The 12,833-nt window shown below is 38.3% G+C and overlaps 1 protein-coding gene across 13 annotated transcripts in view; it reads left to right on the top strand.

Annotated features, from left to right (window-relative positions):
- Positions 1-12,833, top strand: part of nrxn1a (neurexin 1a) — a 1,388,176-nt gene that overhangs the window by 341,092 nt on the left and 1,034,251 nt on the right. For all 13 annotated transcript variants that reach the window (XM_055639808.1, XM_055639806.1, XM_055639818.1 and 10 more), the window contains one exon: positions 11,579-11,608. In XM_055639808.1, coding sequence (XP_055495783.1) covers positions 11,579-11,608 — 30 coding nt within the window. The remainder of the gene's footprint in view (positions 1-11,578; positions 11,609-12,833) is intronic.

Raw genomic sequence — 12,833 nt, 5'->3', positions numbered from 1 at the left:
AAATTAATGACAATGAGATTTAAAAATCATGTTATATTGTGAATTCTTGTGTGAATGTTATTTGGACACTGAAGCTATTTAAAAATGTTAATCTTTACTTAAGAAATGGATAGATATCTAGATCTAGTAATTGAATTTTGTAATTAGTTACAATTGGGTAACTAACTAATTATCAAATCAAATTTCTTTCAGTTCTCTTAATTTTTAAGAAAGTTATGGGCTTTTGACTGTCCTCGATCACAGCTTTTGTGTTGAGCCAATGGAAAAGCAATAGGGAACAAGATGCTAATTTCCGAGTATGAAAATGGCCATAACTTTTTTAATACTGAAGATATGAAAGTGAATTAGGTGTCAAATTAAACGTCTTTTTAATTACTTTATCTGATGGAATACATTGTAGACTTGATTTTATAAATCTCAACATTTTGTAACATTGCTAGTACTAATCCTATTTCTTCTCTATTGTTCAGTTACACCCATTCACGTGTGTTGAGTAACGATTCTTCCATTAGATTGTCTGCTACTCAATGTTATTTACATACATAATGATCATGTAATGATCATATAGATAACAGGCAACAAAGTTTCATCAGCTTGGTCCACCATTCAATAAGATAATTTGATGAGATGAATGTCTCCACTTTAATTCTACTTTCCAGCTAACCTGTGGTATGCCTTCACAACCCTTTCTTATTAGAAAGCCATTCACTTCTGCCTCAAGAATATTCTAAGATGCTGCCAATGCCACTCTTTGAGGAAGAGAATTCCAAATATTTACAATTCTTATGCTAATTTGACGAACACGTAAAAAAACCCCCTCTATTTCTTGATTCTTCCACAAAAGGCAGCACCCTCCCTTTGTCCACTGTCACAACTTCCCGGGATCTTGTATGTTTCAATTAAGTCCCCTCTCACTCTTGTACACTCCAGCAGATATAGGCCTGTTCAATCTTTCCCGACAAGAAAAGCTGTCTATAGCACGTACTAGTCTAATAAACTCTTTTGAAACTATGCCCAATGCATTAGCACCTTTCCCCAGCCCCACATTGGGTCACCATCGGCCGGGGTCTTAAGATCCACTACGTATATGCCACGTCTACAAGTGTATGGCACAGATTGGGTGTTCAATGGAATGTGTTTCACCCTCTGACCCCCCCCCAAAGCATTTCCTTATTCCATATGACATGTCAGAAGTGTGAAGGAATATTTTTCTGCTTACTTTTATGATTGCAATTCAAACAACCTTTGAGGAACTTGACAGCACCGTGGATAAAACAGTTGCTTTGACTGGCACCACATCTAGTCTAAACATTCCCTCCATCACCAATACACCAGAGTTGTAGTTTGTACTGTCTGCAAGATGAGTTCGAGCAGCTTGTCAACGATTCTTTGACACCATCTCCCAAACCTTTAACCTCCATGGCTGAAAAGTTAAAAGTTAGCAAATTCAAGGAAACTCCACCACCTGCAGATTTCCCTCCAAGCAATATACCATCCTACCTTGTCATTTGCTTTCATTTTATTCATTGTAGGAACTCATTCCCCAGGAACAAAAGACAGAGATTGCAGGTTCACAAAGACAGATTGCTAATAACCTCCTGGTGCAGTGAGGGATGCTGTTGCTGCTTTACAGCACCAGCGATCCAATTGCAATGTTGATCTTTGGCTCTCTGTGTGACCACATAGGTTTCCACGGGGTGCTCTGGTGGAATGAATGGATGGGCGACAATTCGGGTTGTGAGGAGAATGTAGGGAGGAGAGGGTTTAAAGATGCCAAAAAGCAATTTAATTTGTAGACTGAGATGTGAAGACCATGTTTTTCCAGGAGTATCTGATGTGGGGTGCTCCATAGGACAAAGCCTTGTGGCTGCGGTGGTGGAGCCTCGCGGGCCTCTTTTACAACTCTAGCCTGTGTTGATGAGGGCGTGAGGAGGGGAGGGGGAAGAAGAAAGGAGGACCCGGTGTGGTGGGACTGCTGGGAGTGGGAGGATGAACAAAGGAGGAGGTGGTGTGGGTACTTTATAACTTTGTCAGCACCGTATGTGGCGACTATTTGCATATCTTGAGTATGCAAGCCAAGAATTTCACTGTGTCTTGTCACATGTGACTATAAATTATTCCATTCCATTCCAAGTGGTGCAACATCCCTAGCAATGGCCTGAAGGAACATTGCACTGCATCAATCTCATCTTGTGTTGAAATCTTGGTGGCAGTAAAAGGTTGACTCTTGCCCAGAAATCCCCAGTTGATCATCCAAGTGACACAAAACAACCTGGTGACAATCATTATCATGTTTCCTTGTGGTAATATACTTTTAATTGTTTGATGCAAGTAAAAGCAGCACTATCCAATTTAATTTCTAGTCGCATAATAAATTGTTAATGTTTGGTACTCCTGCAGCTTAACTGAAAATTGGTAATTCAGATGCAGATCTAGGTGTTTTCAACCCATGGCCCATATTATTGCACATCCATCAGAATTAATGGACAGAAAATCTATTCCATGCATTAAGTCCCATGTCCAAACTTTGGATAATGCAGTCATGTCGAAAGTATTTCTGAACTTCTACAAGGGGTATTATAACCTTCTGTGGCTTGAATCTAATTATAATTTTTATATACTTACCAATTTCAATATCTGCTCAGCAATGGTTTTAGGTCTTATGTATTTAACTTGTAAATACATTTGGCAAATAGTTCTATTCTGGCTATTAGTTTAACAAAATATTATTTTCCAACATTTGGAAAATGCAAGGGAATATATATGAAAAATTTGCTCTTGGGGAAAGCTTGCACTAAACTTGTTGTGTTTAGTACTCGACTTCTGAAATTCAGCATCATTGACTTCAGAGGGAGTGAAGTCTAAAAATGGAACCTTAATAACCTTTTTTTAAAGCATGTGATCAAAAACAAATTTCTACCCTGATCTCTCCAGTTAACAAAGCATTGTGAAGAAAATTGAAAACACTGGTAACCCCTGCAAAACATGTATACATTTTGTTTGACAGAAGACCCAAAGTTCTTTATCAAAACAATTTTTTTCCAACAAAATTAGTCGGAAATCTGGGGAAAGCATGAATGTAGTTATATGATTGGCATGAAAGAAAACATTTCTTACTTTATACTGTTAAACTATAAGAATCTCTTGAAATATGTACCTCTATAAATGAAGCAATCCTCATTGGAAATGATTGATAAAAATACCAATATGTTATTTCATGTATACTGAACTTAATAATAATTCATTTAACTCTTTGATTTCTTCACTTGCATCAAACACCAACTAAACTGCTAACTATGAACTGTCTTTCATCACACTGGAGACTTTGGCTTTTGGTTTGTTTTGCATTTATATTGTTTTTTTTTATTTATTGAACTTTTTTTGTTAGTTTACTATGTTATCTATTGAGTACAATGAGGCAGTTTATAACTGAAATGTGTCAAGTTAAAACATTCCACCAATTGCCTGGTATATAAGTATCAATTCAGCAAGTAACAGTATTACAGAAATATTTAAAAGAAACTTCTGAAGCATTCAGTGGATCGAGCAGGTTCTATAGGGGGAAAGGAATTGTCAAGATTTTGCCCCAAAATGTTGATGAGTCCTTTCCCCCTACAAATGCTCTGAGTTCCTCCAGCAATTTGATTTTAAACCAGAATCTGCAGTTCCTTCCTACACACTGGAAGGTAGATCTATCTGACGCTACTCTGGGAAGCCAGAGAAGAAATTACAGGAGCTTTGCCTGAAATATAAGAATCATCATTAGAGGTGTGGAAAGTGACTGGAAGGTGGCTAATGCAGGATGACTGGAGGGTGACTAATGTTGTGCCTCTATTTAAGAAGGGCTGCAAAGAAAAGTATGGGAACTGTAGACCTGTGTGCCTTTCCAGATAAGATCATGCCAATCCTTTGTACCAAGCCTGACATTGGATTGGGCACATCTGGGTATACAACACATATTGTTTATCATGCATCGCTCATTTTCTTCCATACAGATATGTCTTGGACTTGATAGCCCCACACTAGGACCAATTTGGAATAGTCTCACAGAAACTAGGAGTGTTTTCCTTACTGTTTAAAGGGAGTCTCTGCTGAGATAAAAAGACTGACAGGGTGGCTTCAGAACCGGGTAAAAGATTATCAAACAACTTCCAAAATCCACAGAGTATTTTACGATGAATAGTGTGTGTTTTTTCCATAATTTAGCTGTGGCTCAATTAATGGATGGCTTAGTAGTGACACCATGAGTAGAATGCCGGGCATTATATGCCCAGAGATGAAAGGATGTGCCCATCAATGCCCAGCACATAAATATGACTACATTTCTCCACCTAGTGTAGTATTTGTAGCGATATCATGCTTTAATTCTGACTCTCTAATAATCTGTTTAATTGCAAGTTCAGGTTTACCAACACAAGTATCTAAAGATAGACATAAAAAACTGGAGTAACTCAGCGGGTCAGGCAGCATCTCTGGAGAAAAGGAATAGGTGAAGATTCCGGTTGAGACCCTTCTTCATACTCATCAAAGTATTCCTAAGATATGCAACATTCAGCCGGCAAACCCATACCTTTGCACCTGAACTGATCTCTCTGTGGAGGTCAAGCTGACTTGGGCTCACAACCTTGGCTGCATCTCAGAATATGCTGCTTGCTGCTCTACAAGAGAGTTCACTCTGACACTGCATTCAAAATTAAATTATTTCATCTGCTTTGGTTTCAGCAAGGAATAGGTACAATCTCAGCTTCTGGGATTTGCCAGCAGTGCTTGCTTTCCACACATCCGAGGGCACATAGTCGTTAATTGCTTTGTTTGCAGGAAATACACATGACTCCTTCAAGATGAGGGAATCAACACTGCCAGACTTTCTTTGCAGCCAGCACTGCCCACAGTGATGAATCCGTGTGGAGAAGAGTAAGCCTTTACGCTCTCAAAACACACTCTCCACTTGTCACAGCTGAACACAGAAACAACAAAAATAAGGTTGTCATACAAAATGCTGCATCAGCTTTCTCGGCTGCAGGCAGCACAACAGTGCCATTGAGGGTAGCAACTGGTGTCAGAGGAAGATGATGAGGGAGCCTGAAGGGCATGAGGTAGAATTGAAAAGTATTAGGAACAAAAGAAGCAGCAGTCTCTTGCCAACATTCGCAACCACATTTCCCAGATGAGAAGAGAGAACCATTAGATGTGCAGCATATAAAAGGATCCCGAGCAAGGAGAGAATTTTCAGAAACCTGCATATAAAAGTCCTGAATATGTGATCCTTCACACTTTATGATTCTTAACACAAACAAACTACACCAATAAGCAGCCAGGTCATCATCCTTGAGCATTGATCATACTGGGTCTAATCAATGAAATGTCCTGCTTTCAAAGCTACTTTTCAATTATGCTATCTCATTTAACGATGCTTCTTTCAGTGTATAAAAGATGGTGACTTTTAAAAGATGGCGGAATTGTTTCGTCTCACTCACCATCTCTTAATTCCTTGCTTTGCAAAGCAGTCTCTCAGACGAATGGATGATTATTGTAAGGGCATACAAGCATGGAATCTCATGATCATATTATGGCCGTCAACTTTGCTTATGGGTGATCAATGTGCATCGACCCTCAATGTTTCAATGGTACTTTATTGTCACGTGTACCGAGGTACAGTGAAATTTGATTTGCCATACAGTCATACAAAAAAATGGCAACAAGATACATAACTACATAAAGATTAAACATAGACTTAAATAGCCACCACAGTGGCGTATGAGAATCCCCAAGGCACACAGCATAAGCGGAGACCCATGGTCATCAGTTCAATATCCGAGCCACACACATGCTTCATCACCATAATGTGACCAGAGTTGTACTGACCGCTGCCACTCTCTCTGCAATCCCTGTCTGCCTGAACAGTCAGAAAGCCATCCACACTCGCACTAGACCTCCATGCCCTCATGGAGCGATGTTCCAGCAAACACTGAGATCACTGCACTCACAGCACTCTCTCCAAGTCCTCACCAGTGCAGGGAGCACGTACATCTTGCTTTTCAGCTACCTCACATTCCCCACTGTAATAGAAGGCAAATAACTTGTACCTTCTTTTCTCCCGTGGTCGGGGCAATCAAAACTTCCACAGTCGGGGTGATCAAAGCTCCCGCAGTTGGCGATTGAAGCCCCCGCATCGGGACGATCGAGGCTCCCATGATCAGAGCGGTCGAAGCTCCTGCAGTTGGAGCTCCCGAAGTCGTCCTCTAACAAAGAGACCGCCAGCTCCACAATGTTAAGGCCGCAGTGCGGACGGAGATACGATACCCCCCCCCCCCCCCCCCCCCCCCCCCCCCCCCCACACATAAAACAACTAAAGATACACTAAAAAATACAAATAAAAATGAGACTAAAAACAACAAAAGAAGAAAGTGACGAGACAGGCTGTTGGCAAGGCTGCATGTACGGCGCCATCCGGTGGTGGACCCTCCTTCAAGGTCCAGTTTCTCCTTATTCATAACTATTTTAAATTGATGGAGTTGTGATTACCATATCCACAATGCTCTTCCACTGAAACGCCAGGCTTGGCCAGGCATATTTCCCAGTACAAGGTCCAGTATGGTCCCTCCTCAAGTTGGATTACCTGCATACTGTTTCAGAAAACTCTCTTGCACGCATCTAATAAATTCTCTTGCAAGCGATTGCAAGTCTCAATCAATATTTGGAAGGTTATATTTGCCCACTGTGACAATGCTTTCCTCTGAGTGGTCATCCCCCCCTGACAGTACCCAAAAGTTGTATGTATTCCTGTCCATCCTGCTAATATATGAGTGACCATGCACAAATGCAAGCATGTATCGCATGTATCAGGCAATGCCGCCTGACTTATCTTGGCAAAGAGTGTATATATTTTTTTCCTGAAGTGATAATGCTTTTCAATGGTGCTGGTGTTTTAAAAATACATGTAACGGTACCAAATCTAATCATGCATAAAATGAAAATCACTGTATTGTCCAACATCGTATACCCTTGTGGCATTCTTTTTTCACAATATTATTGCCAATTTTAGTTGTTCTAGTTCTACCTTGCAGAGTCCTTTCGGTGACTGCATTTTGACAGCTAGAAAGTTGCTCCCTTTCCCTTTAAGTATTCACAGGTGCCATTGATGACCCTTGATGGGGCTTCAGACATTTTCACAAAACGAATTTAGTGGGCAGTTTAGGATGTGTGGCTGCAAGGCACTGATGAACATAATGCCCGAGAGACTGTGGAGGAGGTACACAGGTGCCCCAATGAAGGAAGAGACCAATTTCATAAACCTCCACAACAATACTCAAAGGTTTGGCTAAGCAATAACACGGTGCTTCCTTAGCACTGACCAGGCATTGCCAGTGTTTCAATCTCCTGAAATTGAAATTATGCAGCGGACTTGTCAATCACACCATGTCTATATCATAGATATCCCTTTCATGAGTATCTGCAGTCTGTGAAGTCTCTACAAGACTTCTAAAAATGAAAAGGTGTTAGGGTCAGTGTGGGAGTGGAGGCCTGTTTCTGCTCCTGCAGCAGAGAGACTAGTTCCTGCGCTCTGCATCTCTGCATGAGACAAGCTGATGTGTGCATCTTCCTGCTCAAGCAGGAAACCGATCTGTTGATGTGTAGCCTCCCTCTAGAGAGCTGCCAATTGTTTGTGTATAGCAATCCTTTGCACCTGTAGAATTACAAGATTCCCCTGGTTTGCATCCCGCCGTTCATTGAGAGCAACAATTTCTCCATTTTCTCCTCTTTAGCACTCGCTCTTCAAGGCTATCATAATACACATTCCTGTTGTTCGGCCATGCCGTGTGTGTCTTTAAGGATTGATACACCTCGAATAGGTTCCTTGACTATTCTCCAGTGAAAAGTCAACAATAGCATTCGATAGAGCTTGGTTCTGGAAATGTCCTAATTTCATGCTTCATGCTGTAAATCAACATTATACTTTGTCTTTTTAGCACGTTTCACAATTCCTTTGGTAGTATGGCCCAAAGCAATAACATTGTCATAAATAAGTATAATAATTTTTCTTCTTGACACTGCCGTTTTAAGGCACACTGTATAGCTGACATATGTAGATAGTTAGAAAGGAAGGAAAATGACTGCAATAATGATCAGGAATGTGTTTCAGAACATAACGGTTCTTTAGCTCAGCCCATGTTCACTTAATCTTTACTGCACTTTCACCTTTGACACCCTCATCTTTTGAAACTCAATCTAATTTTAAACATTTTAATGATCTGAAATGTAATGCTAACTACAGTATTACGGATGGGATTTAGTTCCATAGAATCGAATCACAACTTGCTCACTTTTGCATTCAAATCCTGTTATTTGGCCTTCAAGATTAACTTTTAATTATTTGAGCACATAAACCTATAAATCACATTTAAATTCTTCCCATTTTTAAAAATATATATAATTCTTCCTTTCTTGGTTCAAGCTGGTTACCTCACAATTCCAAATAATGAAATCATCTGCAATAGTTTTTTTAATTAAAATCTAAATACCTTTGAACATACCTAGTCCTTTCTGTACTAATTACTGTGACTTCTACATTTTAACGTTAATCGTTTTATGATGAGCTTACTGCAGAATAACATCATTGTGTTGGCTATTTTAGTTTTTGCATTATTATCAGTTTTTTCTCTTTAAAACAAACCAGTTGTTGATGTATAAAACATTATTCAGAAACTTATATTAAAAGTAATTAACAGTTGCCCCAAATACCATAATTGACAGATGCGAAGTTCAAATGGAGCGGCAAATTGAAACCAAGCCGTTAATATGCTGCCATTTGGTCGATAATGAACAGTCAGTCAGGTATCATCTCACTCTGTGCCCAAAAAGGGAGTTTTGTTATCAATTATTTTGAAGATGTGACACAAAAAGCTGGAGTAACTCAGCGGGTCAGACAGCATCACTAAAGAAAAGGAATAGGAGACGTTTCAGGTCCGAGACACTTCCTCATTTATTTTGAATTCCATCACAAGCTTGTATGAAGGCTAGCTAATGCATTGCCAATGTCTCTAGAATACATATGACGCTGGCATCTGATGCCAGTGCACCGTCACAAAGTTTGAACCTGTTTTCCTGAAGTATTTAGATGTATTTCAATATCACAACGTGTAAAATGAAAGTGAAAGGCCAGGTTTAAAGGTTGGTGTTTAGAGGGAGGAGATAAGGAAATGACTTGTAAAAGCAAATAATGTGGGGTGTCGGAAAAGTGAAAAAGGGGGTAAGGGGGTAATGTGTAAGAAAGAACTGCAGATGCTGGTTTACACTGAAGATAGACATAAAATGCTGGAGTAAAGGGCCTGTTCCACTGTACGAGGTAATTCAAGAGCTCTCCCGAGACTTTAAAAAAATCAAATTCGAGGTAAGCACGTAGAATGTACATAGCGGGTACGTCGGAGCTCGGGACGTCTCTTAGCGGCTCGTAACATTAATGGCAGGTACTCGGGAAATGCGGTAAGCTCGTGAAGACTCGTGAAGATTTTTCAACATGAAAAATGTCCACGAGAGCCCAGAGTACCTACGAGCGGTTATTACCATAAATCTCTGAGTTCGAATCAGGGGAAATTCGGGAGAATTCTTGAATTAGCTCATACAGTGGGACAGCCCCATTACTCTGCAGATGCTGGTTTCCACCGTACACACCCTAAACCACCTGCATCCCCAAAAATTACTGATGTTATGACCATAACCTTTTCATCGTTCATCACACCATAACTTAGCTTAGGGGATTGATGTTCATTTTTGCTTTCATACTTATTTTTATACCTGTATTGTGAGGCATATTTATTTTTTAAGATAAAATATTTTAAATGAACAAGCTAGAAAATATTTTAAACGAACACGTTTTTTTAAGATTAGTATAGAATAATCATATTGCTTGATGGCAGACATTAATATTTTTCTGAACATTTAGTAAAATTAATACTTATTAATTTAAAAAACAAGCTTTGCTTGTTAAGTGCAAAGCAAAACTTTGATTGCGAATCACTGGTCCTAAAATATATATTTGTGTGCTCATCAATGTATTTTACTGCAAGTCTCAAAGGACCTTGGAGAACTGGCAAACAGAAAGTAATGATGGCCCATTCCTCCGAAAGACCATCTGGTTTTTAATAGTCCTGGTGTGATTAGCAGTGATTGTGGCCTGCAGACACAAGTCAGGTCTTGCACATGAATATACTTGCCTCATTCCCAAACCAAATTTAATTAGACTGGTTATACAGATGTACAAAGAGTTTAGTTTAGTTTGGTTTAGTTTAGTTTAGAGATCCAGCCCAGAAACAGGCCCTTTGACCCACCGAGTCCGCACTGACCAGCGTGACCCGCATATTAACACAATCCTATGCACACTAGAGACTACTTATACCAATCCAATTAACCTACAAACTTGTACGTCTTTGTAATGTGGGAGGAAACCTAAGATCTCGGAAAAAACCCATGCGGTCACGGGGAGAACGTCCAAACTCTGTACAGAGCATCTGTAATCAGGATCGAACCCGGGTCTCTGGTACTGTAAGGCAGTAGCTCAACAGCTACGCCACCGTGCCACCTTGTTCATCTTGAAAAAGTGAATGTGAATGCAATGAATGAGAAAACTACTGCGGGATAATGAAGTCCATAACAATGTTCATAAATGTATGTTTAGCATAAGCTGCACTGGCAGATTTCTGCTTTTTTACATTCTTTGAATGCAGGTCATTGTTTTTGTCAAAATTATTGATTTATTTTTGTCAAAAAAAGTTAATGTGAAAATAATGCCTAAGTCATAAATAATTATAAGAAAGCAATATAACATCATAGCCAATCACATCATAACAATTCTAAATGAGCATGGAAACTGATCAAAATCAAATGTGAATTGGTGCATTTCATGTCAAAATAATAAAATATGGCATGGAAAATGTTTGACATTAATTTTGGAAACTGTGGTTAGTAATTTGATACATGAGAATATTATAAGCATTTAGCTTTGTTTTATGGACACATGATTTGTAGAAAAATTGAAATCGGCAGTCTGTTAAAATTAAATATTGATTTGAATATAAAAGGGAAAAGTTTAACTATGAATGTTAAGTGCTCAGCTGTAAAACATAAAGGTTTATGGTGCAGAGAGAATGTATTTAGCCCATTTTGACCATGCTGCTAATGTTACTGCTCTTTAAACGACACTCACTGTTCTGTTTTCTCCTTTAACTCTTAATTATATCACTGGTTTAATTATTTTATTGTTAGGAGACACTATTTTGTCTTTCTGAACTTCCTGTTATTTTAAAAATCTTCTAATTTCTAATTTATATTTTTATGCTCAGCAATACTATCAAGTTGAATAGCACCTATTGCTAATCTCCCTGACTGGGCCATAGGACTTTTCATTTTCACCCTCGCAAAACGTTTCATAATTTTAGAAACCTCTGTTAGAAGAAAAGTAAATGAGTAGAGCTGAGTACTTAAAATCCATACGATTCTTTCTTTTAAAGTTATTGTTTGTTTGTGAGTATGATATTATTATAAGATATTATAACTCAGTCAAGATTTTCTTCATTTCAAGGCGTTATCTCAAGCAACATCTACAGGACTGGTAAGATCATTTTCTAACATTTTTGTTTGGAATCTCTTTAATGGTGCAATATTTTATTTCTCTGACAAGTAAATCACATTTGTTTGTGTACTTAAGATCTGTCATTCATACTATTAATGTACTAGAAATGAGGACTAAAAATAATAGTTTATTTATTTGTAAGTGCATTTTTTTCAGAATAGCATTTTGTTTTAATGGGAATGATGGAGGAAGTTTTGAAGGAAATTTCATTTTTGGGAAAAAAGTAAACATTTTTTGTAAATTAGTTTGACATTAATTTGAGTCATTTAATTTTATTTTATATTTTAATGATATGAACTTTCTAAAATTAGTAATGATTGTGATCAGTGCATACAAAGCTCTCTACGTCATGAAATCTGCTTTATATGGCATGTGTTCCTTTTAATATTCAGCAATATGAATAGTGCTTCACCATAGAACTGTACATAATTATATTAGACTGCGGATTGGCATGCTGAACAGTTATAAACTTCCAAATTCTGTATCATGATGAATAAATAAGTTTGTTGTGCCAAAGGACAGAATGTTACGACAACAGAAAATATATACACTTTAAAATCATTGAGTTATTCAAGCAAGCAACATTGATTATTGAAAAATATATCAAACATTGAACTGCTGACTATGATTGTGCAACCAGAACATTGTGGTTTTCATTGTTGCAGGAAAAAATACAATGTTTGCTAGCTTTGCATGTTTATAGAATTCGAGTAACGTTAAGGGTTGTGGTGGTGCAGTGGTTAACAAATCAGGGATGAATGCCTCTCTTGTGTTTTCTGGTAGTTGTGAATGTTTCCACCAAGACTAGATTTTAATGCCTGAATTTGCCCTTGGGCCTAATTAGACTAAAGAAGTATGACAGCCATAAGATAGTAAGGCCACTTTCCAGGCCTTAAAAATCACCCAGCTCATTAAAGGGATGAGCACAATTGCAGTCCCTCTGAAGAGTCAAAAAAGTTGAGGGTTTTTTAGCAAGGACAGAAATGGAAATACAATGTGATTTTTTTCTGATTAACTGTTCAGCTTTAAATTAACATGCACATATTTTTTTAAATATTGTGTCACCTGGTTTGTTTGCTTTGCCAAAGTATTCTGATCAAGGAAATGGAATGTGTCACAAATTAGGTGAAGAAATGTGGAAAATATGTGACTGTGTGAAGAATATTGTTTCATGAATACAGGAATAATTTTAACGGTGAGATTT

Source organism: Leucoraja erinacea, chromosome 8, assembly GCF_028641065.1.
Source record: "Leucoraja erinacea ecotype New England chromosome 8, Leri_hhj_1, whole genome shotgun sequence".
Classification (NCBI taxonomy): domain Eukaryota; kingdom Metazoa; phylum Chordata; class Chondrichthyes; order Rajiformes; family Rajidae; genus Leucoraja; species Leucoraja erinaceus.
This window is presented reverse-complemented; position numbering and strand designations above follow the sequence as displayed.